We start from the raw sequence: 19,269 nt of genomic DNA, 5'->3' as shown, positions 1-19,269 counted from the left end.
TTCAACATGTTTTAATAAACTCTGTTTGATGTTTAAAAAAATGAAATGCGGTCCTTTCAACATTAAAATATAGTCGAGTACGTAGGCGAGTATCTAAAAAATTGTGTATATATTAGTAATATAAATATTTGGCTTTAAAAACACCATTATTGTATAAAGTTAAAACCCCATATTTTGTAAACCAAAGTTTAGCCTTCAACCTCTTTTGCTTTAAATTGGTGTCGATGGCTTCTTTGAAATCAAAGCATTTTTTAAAGACAGCAGTATATTTATTATTATTAACTATTCAACATTTTCAATATTTACAAGCAGCCCTAGCTAACAAGTTCGGATTTTTACCCTCTACTCAGCGTCGTCGGGTGGGATTCCAAGCTCCTGATCCGTCCATTTCGAAGGGTCAGGGTAAGGGAATTCTCCGAGAAGATGGTCGGGCTCGGACATGATTCCCCAAAGGATCCACCACCAGGTGACTGTGCCGATTGCTGTTCCCCAATTCTGATAAAACTGTGGTGGAGGGTGCGAAAGCATTCTGTAATTCCACGCACCGCCGCTCATCGCCCTTCTTGGAGTTATCGAGGCCCTCCGGAGGATGGAGCCAAGTAAGGTCGACGTCCGCGCTAGAGACATGTCTGCAAAACAATCCGTCAATGATCTGAAATTTGCCAAAATGTGGCAGACCTACCGCGACTTTGTTGACCGATCACAGATGTAAAATAAAAATATGGCTCTGGCTGGTGTCGCTGAGCTGCGCTAAGCTAAGTCCGAGAGATTCGTGAAGGCGCCATTGTTGGCGCGCGCGATTTAAACTGTGATATTTTCGATCGCTTCTCATTTCCTCGCAGGCTTTCTTTTTCACTTTTAAAACTTAATATAATAATATATATTATAATATCCTGATATTATATTAATTAGGTTTCAAAATACTTATAATAATATATAAGGACTTAAAAAAATAAAAACATCATTGCGGATGTCCTATCGTGCGCGGGAATTTAAAATTAATGTAAATACTGACGAGTGTAATTTACATCATATTTTGTTGTGGTTATTGAATGCACAAAAAAAACGTTATTCCAGTCTTCTATAGGAAAACTGATTAATATTTGTCTTAAGGTTCATAACCATATTATTTCAAAGTTTGTTATCATTGCAAGATTAAATTATGAAAATAGTTTATTTAAAAGACAACTAATTTCAAAAAGAATATTTCATTTCTTGGTTCGGTGTGTTCGGTTTGATATCAATTGGCGCAATCCCTCGTTTTGTAGACTTGGTCAGTGAGGAATGTGCTCAAGGACACCTTGACGTATCAACATAAGGCACTCAGATCGAGGTAACAAATGGATTGAGTCTTTTTTTAATAGCACTTGTTCACCATCTTCAAGTTCAAAAAGCCCGTAATCTTGCAGACAGCGCACTTCTAAACACAGTGACTTTGGTGGACAGTGCTCTTGAGTCAGGTCCAAGCCATCTAGTCCTCTCATGTAGGTTGCTAGATGTCGGTTGTAGTTCTGCAGCCACTGTACCTCCTTCAGATAACATTTCCTTATTATTATAAAAAATTAAATCTAAGCAGCTGAATCAACCTGTTCACAAAGAGAGCCTGCGACATCTCCTGGCAGAACACTCCCAAAATCCCATCGAAGGTCCCTGATCCTCTGGAGTCTATTCACTAAATAAGCCAAAAGGCACCTTTTGTTTCTTTCCAAGGCAGCGTGCCTTAAATGGACTGTTCCCAGGTAGCTCGAGTCTTCATTCACTGAATTATTCCTATGGGGTTGAAATTAAATAAAGTATAACAACTCATCTTATAACTATGCTGGTCACTATAACAAGGATTTCTTAGTCTGGGGTTATTGACGAAAAATGCAAGAACAGGGTGCAGCAGAGATAAGGAGCTAGCAAAATATTATTTTTTTAGCTTACACATCTCTTTGGTTCCTTTCATAAAGTACTCTCATCTCTTCCAAAACTTGTCTCACAGTTTCACTCTGAAACAATTAAATACGTGAGTCATCTTAAATTATATCTGTATAGAAATTTAAAAAGTCCTTACATTATAAAGCGGCAATGCCTCAGGACCAGTCAGGGTGAGATCCCGGATAAGCTCAAATGCTTTCACACCAAACATGTTTTGTTTCAAAAAGTTAATTTAGGTCTAAGATAATTAATCAGTTGAGCAGAATATCAAATCTGCATTGCCATATTTCTCAAACAGGAACACTGCAGCCAGTCTTGAGCGTGAGCCAGTCGCGCGATTCGTTAAAGGACGCAGGATTTTTAGTTTTCGTTCAGTATGTTCAGTTGCAGTTTGTTATTGCTTATTATGCTTATTTCCACTATTCCCACCAGGCGGGAACAGGCGGGAATAAGCGAAAAATTTAGCAAGAGGAGTAAGATGCAGCGCCATCTTTTAATGGCTACAAATTTATTTCAGTTTCTTACTTTCTAACATCGGTTTTGTCTATAACCACAAACAACGAGTTTACCTAATTTGATATTTTAGAATAAAAGCACACAAATTATTATAAAATAAATTGAATAGATCTAAAATTTCCTTAATGGTGTAGATGTTGAGCAATCGTTCCGTGCAAATAGCAGCTTTCTATTTCATGGCCACCTATCGCACCTCTTAAAACCCCACCTTCCCTGATCCCGCTGAGACTACTGGCTGCTCTCCTTGACTAAAATCAGCCCGCTGATGTTTTCTTTTGATCATACATGAAACAGGATGGACCATTAAACGGCTACACTCACCTGATTCCGCACATTTCGACCGAAATATTCGCCGGACGAACGGAACGAACGCCAAAATGGGTCGTTCGCGGAGCAAAAGTCGTTCGCCGCGGAGGCACCACAAAACGAAACACTCGCGAAAGCGGTCTAAAAGCCGAGAACGACACAAACACAAGCGCAGGCAAGTTCCCGCACCTTCTAAATTAGTCCTTTTGAGACCAACGCCTTTGTTATTAACTGGCAGGAAGAGGAGGTCCGCGTCCACCTCATCGTCCGGTAGTTCATCCTCGGTCACAGGCGGAGTTGAATATCGGCGCAAGATGAACGAAGTGGAACGACTAGCAGAAATGGAGCGTCAACGGAGACAAAGGGAAATTGAAGCTCGAATGGTAGAGGAAGAGAGTGCGGCCCGCATTGAGGCGCTTGTCCAACAACGAGTCCAGGAGGAACTGGAGAGGAGAAAGGTCCTTTTAAAATTCTTCATATATTTTAAATTACTCAATCAACTTTTTAATCAAATTCGCTCTGTTAAAACCTTAAGTGCTATATTTTTATGTACTTAATAATCATAGATTAGGTTAATAAAAGAACAAATAAATTTGCTAACGATCCCTTGGATTTTTCAGGATGAGATAGAGGCTGAAGTTAAAAGAAGAGTGGAAGAAGCAAGCAAGAAAATGGAAGCGGAGTTAATGGCCGAACTGGAGCGACGGCGGCAGGAGCAGCTGGAACGAGAGAAGCAGCGGGAGGAGGATGAGCAGCGAAAGCGGAGAGAACTAGAGACCATTATGGCGGAAAACAACCGCAAAATCGAAGAGGCGCAGAAAAAGCTGGCAGAGGAGCGGCTAGCAATGGTCGAGCAGCAACGACGGATGGACGAGGAACGCCGTCAGCTTGAGAAGGAGCAGGAACGCAGAGTCAAGGATGAGCAGCGCAAAATACTCGGCAAGAACAACAGTCGGCCCAAGTTGTCCTTCACACTGAAGCAATCGTAGCCTCCTTATGGACATTATCAACGTTATTTTATGTGTCACTTTTCCACGCTCTTTAAGTGGTTTGCGCCAAATCGTTTGCGGCTTTTGGGTTGCCAGCATCATGGATGAAGCAATAGAAGGACGCAAGAAATTTTGTTTAGGGTTCTGAATTTGGGTAACATGGCTTGCTGGGTTTCTTCGATTGAAACAAGTGCTGCTTTTTGAGAGCAAGAATGGTAACCTCTATTATTTGCGACAAAGTTATTTCTGACGCTTAGCTTCAGTGGCTAAAATGGTTTAAAATTTGCAACCCTAAAATAAACCGATAGGACTTTTTATTTAAAAGACTTTCATTAACTCTTCTTGTGTCAAGTTTAAATGTAATCGTCATTTGCTTGCTGCAAATTGTTGGTTATCCTCACTCAAACGAAATATTGTAAGTGTGATTTTCACTTTTTGTACATAAAGTGAGATTATTTGTGTTTCATCAGTAGGAATTCAGTTAGTGAATAATGTTGTTTTTACTGATCCGGACCTCCCTCATGCGCCCCAAAATCGTGTACGCGTATTTTTGAGTAGTAAATGACGTAACTGTAACTTCCTTGTTCATTTTATTGTATAATAGACTGCGCCCTTTTAAATGCACATCTGTGCGGGTCTCGATTTATTTTTCTTGTCCCTCATACTATAAAGGATGAATTAAAAGTAACCTTTGATATGCGACTGCATTTTATTAGTAACTAGTGAAAATCGGCCACCGTCACAAATAGTTCAATGAACCTACTTGATTAAGATATGGTACTGGATCAAAATCTGGAATCTGAATTGCTCCAAAGTGAAATAAATGAGTCACTCAGCATTTCTGTGTTTGTTCTCTCCATTTTGCATAAAAGGTCAACAATTTCTTATGCCCTTTCAAAAACATTGCAGTCTTTCATGGGAATACGACATTGTTACCAAATTGATTTTAGCAAAATAAATGCGAAACTGGCTTTAGTTTAGAGGCCTAACACCAATTTTATTATTGAATATGGCCTAAGGTCAAACAATTTTTTTTTAACCACTTTTAAACATACTTGTTACAAACCGTTTTGTCCAGTTACATGGCTAAATTACAGAATTATTTGAGTGATTCCCCTTTCATGACTTACTTCGTCAATGATACAATCAGGAGGACTCACAACGATCAACACCTTAATGGAATAAAACTGTGTACATTCTACACATCAAAAAGGTAATATAAAATAAACCAGCAAAATTGACAGTAAAACATGTTTAAATATTTTATAACTATAAATATGGCTTTAGATGTTGAAGTACTTGAGGCACTTGCACAACTTAATTTTTACGAGGGAATAAATAATTGCAAAGAGAATGCATGGGCGCACCAAACATTGTACTGAGCGGGTGGACTATGCATTATCTTAGCTATGCTGTTTCAAACATTGCATATTATATTAACCAAATGACTTGCTTGGTGTGACGCCAACAATGTTGAGAGAGCCTTCTCAGCACACTTTATCAAACACAAGGAGGGACTTGTTAGCTTTTTTAACATAGTGACCAGTGTTTGAGAGGAACTAATAATTAGATATTATTTAGTCAACGCAGAGCAAGTCAAACTCATTTTAATTAAGTCAACCAGAGTGAGAAATATATTTTTCTCTATAGTTACCTTAGAGGCGTTCCGAAGGAAAAATGCAACATACATATTATAATCATCATCTTCATATTATGCACCTATTATTTTCACTGAACAGCATTGTATTGCATTTTCTAAAGCAGTTGTTTTCAAGGGAACCATTAAACAAATTTTAAAAATACCACAGCAGCTTTCCTTTCATATAATGCCCCAGGTATTAATCCTGCTCCTTTTAGCATATCTGAAGTCCTATCCAAATTTGAAATTAGAGAGTATAAATTGACAAAACTATGTCTCGACTTCATTCATGTCGATATGTGAAAAAAATCACATACACCTAGAGGTAGGGCACTATCAAAATTCAGCTTAATAATTTATTATATTCTCAATAATGCATATTTTAAACGATATAACGCGTTAACACTGCCCACAAAATAGCTTTTCCTTCCACTGAAAGTGCAATAAATAAGGATGAAAAAATTTGTGCCGCTTTGAATTCTTGTTTTCTTTTAAAATCACTTAATTGTGTACCAAGCCCACTCTTAAAAATTAATTCCAACCCTGTGGCGTTAGATTTTGGCAACGCTCTATTAAGTTAATTATCAGGAGAGCTCTCCAATCGGCGCACTCTGCAGCCAGAGATCATGCATGAAGCTGTACAAATCTTTGCTCACCGACACCTGAAACACGACGGATTAACATAATTAGCGATGGATAATAAGCTTAATTTCAATAAAAAATAAGGTTGAAAATTGAGTGAAGGAATTGAGGAAAGACAGGCAATTTTCCCAAGCCCAAATTTATTTATTATAATATATTCCATTTCGTCAATTTAATGTGACTGTGAGTCAGTCAACAAGTAATGCAACTGCAAAAATTAATTAATAAAAATTACCTTGTAGGGTGTCGGGTTTAGGTTACGCTTATGGTCCTGCCTTAGAGTCCTCAGCGAGTCCTGCACCCTTTGCCTGACCTGCTGGAGGTCTGGCAATGGAGCTGTCAGCTTGCCATCGTTCCAGTAAAGCTTGTACAATGGCTCCACTCTGGAGGGGATGACGTAAGCTCGCTTTGACTCCTGGAACGGGTGTCTGCAGAGAACCTTTTCACCAACTTTTGGCTCTGGCTCATCTGATCGCTGCAGTAGGTCAATCAGCGCGTGACCTATATAAAGGTTTGATTCTCTTTACGAGCAATTCAAATTTGTGAGATTTACCATCAGCACTGTACAAACGGAAGACATTTTTCCTCCCTGGCATTGTCACCTTGGCAACATCCTGACTAAGTTTTATTTTAGGCTTGTTGTTGATCTCCACCATTTTGTAGACACAGCCAAGGGCAGGTTGCCTCTGACAGGTAACTGTAATTAATTAAGGTGTAAAAGACACAAAATTATTCTAGCAGATTAATTTCAGCTAACCCAGGTGAGTTCCGATTCCAAAGCAGTCAATCTTGTGACCCTGTTCATTCAGGCTCAGGATAGTATCTTCATTTATGTCATTGGATGCCACAATAGTTAATTTTGCAAACCAGGGCAGGTTGTATCTGATGAAAAATAGTCACTTTAATAGATATTTCAAATAATTTTCTTGGTAATATCAGCGGGGTCCAGGTGTGCGATAAAATTAGTTCCCACTGCGCAGATCCAAGATGCCGTCTGAATGTGGGAAGCAAAAAGCTCTCTTAGGATTGCCGCACAAGTGTTAAAAGTTTGTTTTTATGATCCAAAAGACACAATTAGTACAAGAAAAGCAAATTATGTCACAATATTGACGAAAGCTTGGTTTTTTCGCGCATTTTCACGTGACCGTTTTTTCGCGCCATACTCCACCGGACACCATATCTGCGCGTCGCACGAATCTGGCCCCCGCTGGGTAATATGACGGCCTATTCAGTAAAAACGTAAATAAAATCAGCTTCAAATCAAAAGCAACAATCCTTCTAGTGATTACATAAGTTTCTTAAAATATATACAAAGATACAAGTTAAACTGTCGAAATGTACTGAATATGATATTTAGTTCCATACCTTGCTGCCACGATCTCGAAGAATTCCCTGGCTTTACAGCTGAGGTAGGCAAGGTCTCCACTGTCGATGCGAATTCCTATAGCCTTATAGCCCAAGGAGTTGAGGGCCAAGGCGACCGCACAAAAGTTGAGTAAGCCACTCCTGCAGAGGCCAAAGAAAAAATTGCAAGCAACACCAATCGTGGATATTAAGCGTCTCTCAAGCATTAGAAAATACAATAAGACAAGAAAACTACTCGTGTAAAAGCCATGCGGGAGGTACATTCAGTGAATGAAATTTTTCCTGCTTTCAAGAAAAAAATCATGTCTCAAAAACCACATCACACCAAGCCAGTAAGGGCTCCCAACAATCACGCGCAGCACTTCTGATCTAATTTGATGGCTAGCCGAGAGAGTATATTTATTTATACCTTCCCTTGGCTTCCAGAATAAATTAGGCTGCTCTTATTCGCCAGCTCGGATCATTTGGCACCGAGTCGAATCAGTCTTGCTGATATACACTAGCCATGTTACAGGAGAGCTAGGAAAGAGATCAGATAAAACGCATGCAGCATGCAGATTTAAAAATGACACACCGGATAGGAATCAAGTTAAGCATTTTTATGCTTTTAGCTGCAAAGACAGATGTGATTTTTTGACGCGTTATATTACGATCTAAAAGACACTAGTGTTTTGCACAAACTGCCCCAGGAAGTTGGGGAGCAAATTTCAATGGCATTTAATTACAGAACTTTATTCCCAGATATATCTAAAAGAATGCAGATCAAGTTAACGCCAAGGATATTTTAAAGCTCAAATGAACTGCAGTTCATGTGCTTGAATTATGCTTAACCAAAACTCACCCAACCAAACCAAACTAAATTAACTATATGGCAAAATTATTTTCAGACAAAGGCTTCATTATTAATGAAAGAGCAATCGAGACGAAGACACACATGTACATTGACAAACACACGAGCGTACGCACAAGGGTGGGGGCGCAAGGAGGTACCTCAGAACATCGTACGTGTCCACAAGAGCCATGAAGCCCTGAGGGAAGGCGATCGCAAAGGAGATCATGGCAGCAAGCTCGCCGTTGGATGCCTCGTTCGGGTCGGTGTTCAGCAGAAGATGGGACAGCTGCTCTCGGTATTCTTGGCATTGCACAACTAGATCAACATCTTGCCCCGTGGAGCAGTCCTTCAATTTCTGCGCAAACCATTCAAAGTGTTTAAGTTTGAAGAAGCCATATATTTTATATTAAATATATTAAGAAAAGACTAGGTTTTTATTTTATTTACTCAATGAAGTTTATAATATTGTACAAGATATTTGAGTGGAAAAATTCCAAAAGTAAATTTGCAATAAATTGATTAACAAATGTATTCAAAGCTTCAAATTTAAATCAAATTTTTCCACTTAGATAGAAATGTAGTATGTTTGTTAGAAAATGCATAATTTGAAAACTTTCAGGCATACTCAAAGTGAAAAAAAAACTTCCAGAATTTTAAGGGTAGCCTATCTATTAATTTTAGAATAGACTTCTGGCTTTGTTAAGTGCTTTTTGAATATATGTTTCCCCAAGAGAAATTCATAATTAAAGTCGTGCTATTTAGTATCAACATGTCACCACAATAAGAGCGCTTTCCAAGTTCATGCTATTTAAATAAGCTGTAACTCTGGGCTGAAGGTTAAAAGCCGCAAAGTACTCTAGAAGTTTGAATGGAAAAAAGTGAAATTACCGTTGTCCGCAACTCAGCGAAATCAGTGAAGGACGTGATGTATGAATGAGCGTGCGTGCCTCTGACGGGAATGTTGAACAGCTTGCCCGCGAGAACGTTGCTCGTGCCGTCAAAGCCCCCTGCAAACAAGAGCAAAAGTATAGCTCATCAGACCCGCAACTCATTCCAATGCTCTTTCGGACAACAATAAATTTAATGTAAAAAAGTTGGGCTTGCATGCCGAGTCCAATAAAAGCCGGCAATTTAACACTTATATACTGCAAATTTTTACAGATTTGCCATGTTCACCGAAAAGCAAATTGTGGAGAGGCAAAAGTGGGGCGTGTGTTGACCTCCAGGTGTCATGTGCCGACGCGGGTAGCCAGAAGGGCTGGGAACGCCACGAAACACGCGAATGTGGGCCGCAAGGGCGAATTTCAGCGAAGGTGTCTAGTGGTACATGGCGCAGAATTGATTGGTGCCAGGCGGTGCCACTCGCCTGGCTCACGCCGCGCTGGCCATCAAAAGTTCAGGCCCCGATTCATAGGCAGCTTCCTTTCCACCCCGGTTCACTTTCGGCAGGCTACTTTTATTTCACCAAACACGCCGGCTGTTAATCGCCATGTTCGGCTCTGCAACCACTTTCTCGCCACGACACGTTTTGAGAGGCGCTCGGATTGAATTTTTCGTGGGCTGAATAATAATTGTTTCTGATATCCAGATGATGGCCACTTTTTATTTTTGCCCCTCTTATTTCAATGACAGACAGTCTATAGAATCAATTTACCTGCCATGAAAGGCAATATAAATAAATCTGCAGTCTTTGTTTTGACATAATATGACAATAAAGGAAGCACGCGTTTGTTGTAGTTCCCATAATTTGGGGCATTCATTTTAAAAGGATATAGCTCTGACAGAAAGTAAAGGTTTACTTTACATTTATGTGATTGCGCTGCAATAAATTAAATGTATGTCATTTTTTCGAATCAAGTTACAAGATTAGAGAAATATTAAATGTGTCAAAGAATGATTGGCTCAGCTCTGAAATTTTTAGAGTAAAATGATTATTTGTAAATCCATGCTGAGCTGAGTGATTTGTTAATTTTAAATTTGCATATTTCATAAAATTGCCTGCGTGTGATTTTTTTATATTTTAAAAGTGTAGAAGATTATTGAAACCATGCACTTTGAAAACTGTTTGACAAGTGTGACAAAACAACTTAACAAAGTATGCTATCAATCAAATTAAGTTAAAATAAAATTCAATTTCAGGAGAAAATCAGCCTTCCTCTTCCTAAGATTATCAAAAGTGAGAAATCTAGATGAAAAATTACTTACCGATATAGGCATATTTTGAGGCAGAAAGCCCGCCGTCAGGTCCTTGCGCCCTTCGAAGTCCAAACTCGAGCAGGGTCATTTGTTTGCCAGCAGCGATTCTGTACCGAGCTGCATTGGTTGCCATTAAACTGGAACAGCATAGTAATTTATTGTAACATTTAAATAGGCACTAGCTATAGCTGCACGTGAAGAAATTACCCACCTGGCGTAATTAACTAGAGTAAGCATAGTAGTTTCCAGCAACTGCACAACAATCAGGGGACCTTCAACTCGAAGTAGAGGGATTCTGAAATTTATTTTATCACCGTCAAGTTAAACTGAAGGCGGCAGAAGGGATCTTTCCATCTCACCTCGGGAAAACCACAGAACCTTCTTCTACCGCATACACCTTTACATCTTTGGCCGTCAGGTGACGTAGGTAATGGTAAAAATCAGGCTCGATCGAGCTCGGAAGGGTTGTCCTCAGGTACTCAATGTCTAGCATAAATTGAGATTTTTAGCTCAATAACTTGTTTAGCGACAGGCCATGACTTTAAATCTTTATGTATGAACGATAAAAACTATAAAGGTTTGAGTTATTTTAAAATAGCCAGTAGTTATCTCTTGCAATTTTCAAGATACACTCCCCACCAAGAAATTGGACAGGTTGGGCCGAGTCAGACGAGTCGAGTCAAGTTGGACCAGTTGTGGACGGTTCCAATCCGGTAATAAAACTCGCGTACTTGTCCTGTCCTTCATAAGGACGAGTCAAGTCGAGACCAGTTTTAGACATTTATAAAAATTAATGGTTTTAATTCAAGATTTTGTAATTTGAGGGTGGCAAAGTGGTCCTTTTGAGTAGTAATTTAAATTTCAATTATTGAAAAGGTGGATATCCTTAAATTTAAAAGTGGTTGGGACGAACGCGTCGAGTCGAGTCAAGTCCAGTTTAGGACATTTTGAGCGATACCACTTCGGGACGAGTCAAGTCGAGACCAGTTTCAGACATTTCAAAAATTTAGTGATTTAAAATTTAAAATTTTAAAATCTGAGGGTAACAATGTGGTCCTTATTATTTTTACTTTAAAAACTGCGTTTGACATTGAAATATGAATTCTATTTTGGTAACTTTCCCTTGTTTTCAAACTGGTTCATATACATACATATTTTAAAACTTTATTGACGAAAGGACAAATCCCTTTATTGACAATAATCGACATATTTTAAACTACCAAGCTTTAAAGAGGAATGGTTGTGAATTTCCCCGGAAAATCCTTTAACCCTTTAATCAATTTTCAGCAGTTCGGTACGCGGACGGCGGTCGCGCGGGCGCCATTTTGCGACCTCCTGCGTCGAGCGCCGACCCTTGTAACCATCCGCGACCCCTTGGGGGTTGTTTACATGTGTGCCAGGATGCTTGCGGAGGTAATCAGCGCCGCACCGTAGCGTCTTGCGACGCGCACGCGGTGCTCAAAGTTGCGTGCGCGCGTCGTTATAGTGCGGCACTTGGAAAATTTCGAGCCGTGTGCCGCGGTCGCGCGCACGCACTTTCACGACCTCCTGCGTCGAGCGCCAACCCTTGCAACCACCCGCGATCTCTCGGAGGTTGTTTATATGTGTGCTAGGATGCTCGCGGAGGTAATCAGCGCCGCACCGTAGCGTCTTGCGACGCGCACGCGGTGCTCAAAGTTGCGTGCGCGCGTCGTTATAGTGCGGCACTTAAAAATTTCGAGCCGTGTGCCGCGGTCGCGCGCACGCACTTTCGCGGCCTCGTGCGTCGAGCGCCGACCCTCTCATCCCCCCGCCACCCCATAGGGGTAGTTCACCAGAGTACCCAGATGATCGCGGACGCGGTCGGCGCCGCACCGAAGCGTCGTGCGACGCGCACGCGGTGCCCGAAGTGGCGTGCGCGCGTCGTTATAGTGCGGCACTTAATAAATTTCGAGCTGCATCTTCGCATTGGGCCCATAGCAAAAGGTCGTCTCACGCGGTTATTGTTATTAAATTTTCAAAATAAATTCACGCATGGAATCTTCAGTAATTTTAGATCTAACAAAATCGTGCTCGCAAATAATATTCCTTTATTAATTCCATGAATTTAATTAAGAGCTATTAAAACCAAACAAATTGTTTACTATACAACTAAAACATTTTTTGCTTTTTAAAGACGCCCCAGAATTAAACGGTATAGAATTAATTCCAATAAATTCAATTTAATATCATAATTACTTATAACAAAATATAAATTGTTTAGTCTTATTTTATCCTACCGAGAAACGGGCCAATTTGTAAAAGGTCTGGTTATAAAGGACGATAAAGGACAAAAAGGGGCTAAAAATAGGATTTTTAAGAATTTTCAGCCTGCTCGCGATTGCGGCGGCTGCACACCATGCACATGCATGCACGTGCTTGCATGGTATGCCTGCAGTCAGTGTGCTGCTGCCTGCCTCTGTTATGGAGCGGGGGAGAGGGCGGCAGGCAGCAACCCAACGGCCAACGGCAGGACTGGCGAAGAATTCCTTCATCGCCTTACGCGTCAACGGCCGTTCGACCGTTCAAAGTTTAATCAATTAGTAATGGACAACGGACGCCGCAACTCGAGAGGACAGTGGACAAAGTCAAGGATAAGGACAAACGGGCGTCCCGTGGTTCGAACGGATTGCCTGGATCCTGCGATCAATTGGGTGAGTGTTGTTCATGTTTGTTAATAATTATCTATCTACATAAAATAGATTATCATCAAAAGAAATCCTACAAGATTATGCGCTATTGCTTATGAATGAATAATTACAGTTTCCGCCGCGTTACACACATTATTATCTAGCCCGTTCTAATGAGAATCCCATTAATATAAAAATATGGCTGGCGAAAACTGTGCAAGTCGCAGCGAAAAGTGTAATTCTTCCACAACTTTTTAGTTTATTATGCTGATGAGAATTTTTTGTATTACATTCTTAAATAATTATATTGCACAGTTATTATTATTTGCTCGCGTTTACGTACACAATGTATGTAAGGCAAAGTTACAGATTCTGCCGGGCTACAAATCTCGCCAGTTCTTATGAAAATCCATTTATTTTATACAAGTAGGGGTGGCGAAAACTGTAACTCGGCGGTTGGAAACTGTAATTTTTCCATACATACAAAACCTTTTACCGATTTCACTCTCACTCCTTCATGCATAATATGTATTCATAAATAAAAATTTAATGATTGATTGTTGTTTGATGTATCATGCAATAATGAACTTCATAAAATAATATGAAAATTAACAGGGTTGCATTTTGTATTTGCTTACCACCTATAATATTCGTAATATTAGTTTTTTTTCATGAATGTAAAATTGCAATCAAATTAAATGAATGTTCCTTGGATTCTTTTTAATTGCTCACATATATGGCCCTTCCTCTGTTACGAATTGACACCATTTTAAATTAATGTTTTCCATTTAAACTCAACCCTATTGATTTATTTATCGATACTTTTCCATTTTTCAGTTGTTAAATAACCATGATGATGAGGGGCAGCAACCTGTTGCGGTAGGTGGACCCTTAGGAATTGGGCTTGGCCTTCAGGAAGCTGACCAAATCGCTCGAGACCAGACGCAAAGAAGACCTCAACCCTCACCCCTTATCAAAGACTAATTGTTAGCTGCAAGAAGTGAAGTGAGTGCGACGCAGGTGTGAGTTTCAATTATAAGAGCGTCCATCGTATTTGGGAAATATTCGGTTTCCTGGGAATTCCCAGGAAATTAATTTAATCAATGCCATTGGTAGAACTTGACATAAAGAATTTAAGGTGGTATTAGGAGAATAATTTAAGCCTGGGTGAACATAACTATGTGTATGTTTATTTTTATATGTATGGTTTTAATTAATTTTTTAGGTTTATTACCCTATATTTTCACAAGTATGAGTCTTTTAAGTTTACCTGGAGTCTATCTTTACCTGTATGATAAGCTTTAATATTTTATGGCTGAATTAATAATACTCAACACATATTCCCCCATTTCATGCCTCAGGGCACTCCAGGAGTGCTAATACCATTTATGGTTTTGTATTGAAAAAATTAGTAAAATGTAATTCAACCACAAACATTAGCTGTTGAATTTTCTGCTTATATAATTATAGGACATTTATTGATAATTTTAATGGGTAATACAGGTAGTGGCCTTAGAAGTTTCATAGTATCTCTTTTGATTTTGGGTCAAATTGGTTAATTAATTCCCTGCTGGAAATTTGGATCCCGAGCTGAAGTATAAGCGGTTATATGAGAATCGGGCCAGGCTCAGGTATTATTTTCGGGACAGGCATCCCGATGAGCAGCTCCAGGGCTGAAGCAAAGCCGCTGTGGATATAAGGGATATAAACAATCATAAACATATCCGACATATCCATGAAAATATGCGGATTCGATCTCCAAATTTTGGATGTCTATTTAAGGGGTTTTTTGGCATCAAAATTTTAAGGAGAAACTTATGTTTGCTTAAAAGTGCTTGTAAAATAGATCGAGAAATGCCAGGTTTGAAACTCGGGAATGGGGGACGCGGTCTAAGAGCTACAGTCCACCTTTCATTCACAGATAACTCGATTTTCGGGGATTTTAGAAATAACGAATAAATAGGGATTCTCGAGCTTCAAACCTGGAATTTCACCATCTTTTTAAACAATCAGTTTTTTCCAATTTATTAAGCAACTATAAGTGTCAAGAAAAATTCCCCGGCCAATAAATAAACAATCAAAATTTTCTTGATTCCCTCCCCTGGTGCATGTTATCAAATTTAGCCATCTGCAGGCAGTTTCAATCGAATTTTGAAATTTGGAGGGCGATAGTGCATTGGACGGGATTTTCGGCGTGGAAATTTTTTCTTGCCACTTATAGTTGCTTAATTAATTGGAAAAAACCAGATTGATTTTAAAGATGGTGAAATTTCAGGTTTGATGCTCGGGAATCCCTATTTATTCGTTATTTAAAAATCCCCGAAGATCGAGCTATCTCTGAATGAAAGGTGGACTGTAACTCTAAGACTGCGTCCCCCATTCCTGAGTTTCAAACCTGGAATTTCTCGATCCATTTTATAAGTACTTTTAAGCAAACATAAGTGTCTCCTTAAAATTTCGATGCCAAAATATCCCGTCCAATCGACTTTAAAAATTTGAAGCTCGAATTCGCCTGGAACTGCTCATCGGGATTCCTGTCCCGAAAAAAATCCCCGATCCTAGCCCGATTCTCATATAACTGCTTAATATTTCTGCTCAGGATCCAAATTTCCTGGAAATTCCCGGATAACCAAAAATTTCTCGATCCCAATGGACGCTCTAATAAGTGTCATATACAGTAGAATGTTACCCCTGGCGCCAGTATATTGCCGGCGTCGAATTCTTTGGACTGATGAATTTAAAAGATGATATGCGATGCCACATGATAACTTAATATATAAATAATATTTATGTAAGGCTGTGGTATGAACCTGCTGATGGGTCTTTGAAAAAAGTAAGAAATAAAAATGATGAAATATCAGTAATACTAATGAGCTCATTTCATTTTGCTATTTTACCTAATTTTTTGCTAGGTTAGGCGAAATTTGTGCAAGGACCAAGCTTAAGAAAGGCATTTCTGGCTAGGGTCTTTGGACAAGTTACGTCCGTTCCCAGATAAGAGCCTAAAATAGGCCTAGCAGGGCTGCAATGCCCAGCTGGGCCGCGGGGGGCCGTGCGGTCCCAAGTGGTGTAAAACCCGTCCCACTCGTCTCGACCAAATCCCGTCCCACTCGTCTCGACCAAATCCCGTCCCACTCGTCTCGACCAAATCCCGTCCCACTCGTCTCGGCCAAAACTTGACTCGTCCGTCTTGACGGTAATAAAAGACGTCATAAAAGCGGTCAGAATAGAAGTCTCCAGGACCAGTGGACGAGTCACGTCTATGACGTCCAAAGGACGTCTCTTTTCTTGGTGGGTCATTGGTTCATTCAATAATGAATGTCCTACTCTGTTCTCCAGTATAGTGTCCTGTCACAAGGATCAGTTACCCTCTCTCGGTTATAAATCTGCATTGGTGTAACCGTTGTTTACACAAACAACCGGATGTGCGCGTCAAATTTCGTTCTTTGAAATTTAAACGCGGTTAAGTTTTTCATTTTCTAATTTAAAAACACAAAACGAGCGTTTCTGGATAAAAGCACTATTATATGGATGGACTAAAAGTAGATATCTTCCTTAAGGGATGCGAGGGATGCACATTCGGAAATTGTCGTTTGACATTTATTGCCTTTCACATTTCCAAGATAAATGATTTTCTTCTAGCTGACCAAGTTGTTTTTTATATATCCGTTCGCCTCGGTTGTTTATTAATTATCATTGCACAAGCATTGAGTTTGGTTTCTTCTAATCAACTTAATTACCTATCCATTATTATTTATTTTATACCTGCTAGGGATATTACAACTTTTGTCACATTAAAACACTATTAAAATATATCATTTGGCAAGTATACATTGTGATAAGAAGTGGTTAACTTGTTATTGAAGCTCAGTGTGGCTGTGTCGCTACTTTTGTGACAATTCCCAAATTAACAAATTAACCATGAATTTTTTGTCATATCCTCCTACAATGGTTGACCAGAAATGGAAGTTGGCCTTTTTCACAAACAGGTAAGACACTCTTGCCATGGCTCCCACTTTTTAATTTGTAAAAACAAACTGTACAGAACTATGATATTATGCCAATTTCAACAATTTTTTGAACTGTGATGAAATACTTTAACTTTGTGTGAAGCCGCCAATATAAAATTGCGAACGTCTGATTTTATTGTTCTTTGACATATTAATCTGCTGTACGCTCTCGTTTGTAATAAAATATTCACTCATTATTATTATTATTATTTTAACTATTTTACGGTGTGACTTAAGCAACAATAAATAAAACGTAAATAGAAATAGACCGCAAATGCTTATCATAAAAGGAGGCCTGGTCTGCAAAGTTGACCGAAAGACATTGCTCTCTTAATCTGATGTATATTATGCGCCAGCACTGGTAAGAGATAACGCACCTTCTGCGAAATACATGCATTGCATAATGACGAAAGAAGTGTGCCCAGGGAAACAGTTTAAATAGTGTCCTTCAAAATTTTAACAGAGTATTATAGATAAGAGAATTATTTATTCTTCATGATCAACCAAAAAATCTCATAGAAGCCATCTTTCTTTTCGCAACATTTGTGTGGGGTTTCAAATTGTTTTATATTAAGATTTTTACCATTAGGTAAATCTAACATGCTCTTGAAAGAGAGGAAAATATGTACTCACCACTGTCTGAGTAGTGGAAATTCTGGAGGAACTTCAGACACTCTTCCAAACCAGCAAAAATGGTGAATTCACCCTGGAACGGACTTTTTCTGAAAAACAGGTCGAAAATGGCGTGGTCCTTGATCTTCTCCGCCTTCCAATAGGCATAAGCCATAGTTATTTGGTACAAATCTGTAAAAAAACACATCGCAAAAAACTTAGTCCCAGTTAAATTTTAATTTGGAAATGTGGGCATAAAAGAAAATAAATTATAAAAATATAAATAACATTATAATATGCCTTTAATTTATTAATACTGTGTATATTAACATGCACCACAATATTATGTAATAAGGCCATATCAAGACAGAAAACAGGATGTTTTGATATCACTATTTTGCAGCTGAAAAGTCTTAATGTAAAACCAACTACATTAAATAACAACATAAGCAGAGGATTAGAACTATCCACTTCTCTTATAATAAAAATTTAATTACATGCCAGCCTTTAATTCGTTTACAATGGTGGTTTTATATATGTACGCGTTTATTTTTAATTAGTGGCTCTCAGTTCTTGACGCACCAAGTTACAAAGAACATTATGGTCTAACAAGCATGAGTCAAAATTTAATTTTATCTGTAAAAACAAACAACATGAAAAAATGTCTCGAAAAGTCTAAAGAGAAGATACGCGCACTCTTGCTATTATTAAAACGAACACAACGACAGAGTTGTGAGTTGTAAGAATAGCGCTGGCCTAATGCCGCCGAGTCTATGACTTTGGTACTACTTGTATTGCATGCTGCATGTAATAAAATTGTGCCAAAAGCTGGTGCTGAACCAATTTTTTGTTGCTTAATAGATTGCAACTCTGGATGATTATCACTTAAGTCCTCAATAAAAATCGAATAGTACGTCGTAAAACGCATGCGAATAACTTAAAAGCCGCATTTTATTTCATCAGATACATATCGCTTCAGATATAATTGTAAATGAAAATCATCTCCAATTGATGCATTATTTATAGCGTGACACTATTATTTTCATTCATCCGGACCGCGAAAGCAAGCTAATACATTATATAGTGAGCCATCTGTTCGCACGAGTTGGATTTGGATGAATAAAAACTTGACCAATTAAATGGTCTGACATTGATGGAAAATACGCAGCTCGCGAAATCAGAGGTCAAAGGGTCCAACGGGCAGATCTTGTCTTCAGAGTTGTCAATAACAAGAAAAATAGAAATTCGCCGAAACGTGTGTTAAGCGTATGATAGGACCCCCGCAGAGGGCAAAAGGTCGGGGCAGGTTCAGACCTGTGAGGAGTGGCTGGACGATGCCGTTCTGTCGGGCCTTCATTGTCCTGTCGCCATCGTAGTAGGAGCGAGGGCTGTCCACTTCCATGGTGCCTTCGACTGTTCGTTCTGTTCAGAGTTCAGCACCAGACTGAACTGACGAAGCAGCGAAGAGAGATTATTTGAAGGGCACACGACTTGCTCGCGTTTGTTTTGCTAACATCTAGCGCATCGATGCGCGCAGTATTTATATCGATGGCCATGTCATCGATGCAGCCTTAGACTTTCGCTTTCGGGGGTT

At 39.2% G+C, this 19,269-nt stretch overlaps 4 protein-coding genes across 8 annotated transcripts in view; 2 read left to right on the top strand and 2 right to left on the bottom strand.

Annotated features, from left to right (window-relative positions):
• Taf13 (TATA-box binding protein associated factor 13) overlaps nt 1-19,269 on the top strand; it is a 126,138-nt gene that overhangs the window by 101,005 nt on the left and 5,864 nt on the right. The window lies entirely within an intron of this gene.
• On the bottom strand, nt 1,138-2,314 carry LOC135944607 (DNA replication complex GINS protein PSF1-like). The gene is made up of 4 exons (XM_065491670.1): nt 2,057-2,314; nt 1,927-1,991; nt 1,587-1,770; nt 1,138-1,529 (listed from the first exon to the last, which is right to left on the bottom strand). Exons 1-4 carry the CDS (start codon nt 2,129-2,131, stop codon nt 1,275-1,277), a joined length of 579 nt encoding a protein of 192 aa, XP_065347742.1. The 5' UTR covers nt 2,132-2,314; the 3' UTR covers nt 1,138-1,274.
• Nucleotides 2,639-4,569, top strand: Arglu1 (Arginine and glutamate rich 1). 3 transcript variants are annotated; one of them, XM_065491668.1, is made up of 3 exons: nt 2,640-2,921; nt 2,985-3,200; nt 3,363-4,569. In XM_065491668.1, exons 1-3 carry the CDS (start codon nt 2,814-2,816, stop codon nt 3,729-3,731), a joined length of 693 nt encoding a protein of 230 aa, XP_065347740.1. In that variant the 5' UTR covers nt 2,640-2,813; the 3' UTR covers nt 3,732-4,569. The 3 variants fall into 3 exon arrangements, with proteins under 3 accessions (XP_065347738.1, XP_065347740.1, XP_065347739.1); XM_065491667.1 differs by having other exon boundaries at nt 2,643-2,917; nt 2,981-3,200; XM_065491666.1 differs by having other exon boundaries at nt 2,639-3,200.
• Naprt (nicotinate phosphoribosyltransferase) lies at nt 4,422-19,215 on the bottom strand. Of its 3 annotated transcripts, none has more exons than XM_065491662.1 (12): nt 18,990-19,215; nt 17,697-17,867; nt 10,765-10,891; nt 10,617-10,700; nt 10,415-10,542; nt 9,098-9,216; nt 8,344-8,564; nt 7,378-7,518; nt 6,770-6,894; nt 6,566-6,709; nt 6,248-6,513; nt 4,422-6,032 (listed from the first exon to the last, which is right to left on the bottom strand). In XM_065491662.1, exons 1-12 carry the CDS (start codon nt 19,075-19,077, stop codon nt 5,955-5,957), a joined length of 1,692 nt encoding a protein of 563 aa, XP_065347734.1. In that variant the 5' UTR covers nt 19,078-19,215; the 3' UTR covers nt 4,422-5,954. The 3 variants fall into 3 exon arrangements, with proteins under 3 accessions (XP_065347734.1, XP_065347737.1, XP_065347735.1); XM_065491665.1 differs by having other exon boundaries at nt 8,383-8,564; XM_065491663.1 differs by having other exon boundaries at nt 8,368-8,564; nt 18,990-19,214.

The sequence above is a fragment of the Cloeon dipterum genome, chromosome 4, assembly GCF_949628265.1.
Source record: "Cloeon dipterum chromosome 4, ieCloDipt1.1, whole genome shotgun sequence".
Taxonomy (NCBI): domain Eukaryota; kingdom Metazoa; phylum Arthropoda; class Insecta; order Ephemeroptera; family Baetidae; genus Cloeon; species Cloeon dipterum.
The sequence above is the reverse complement of the archived record's forward strand: the minus strand, read 5'-3'. Positions and strand labels throughout refer to the sequence as shown.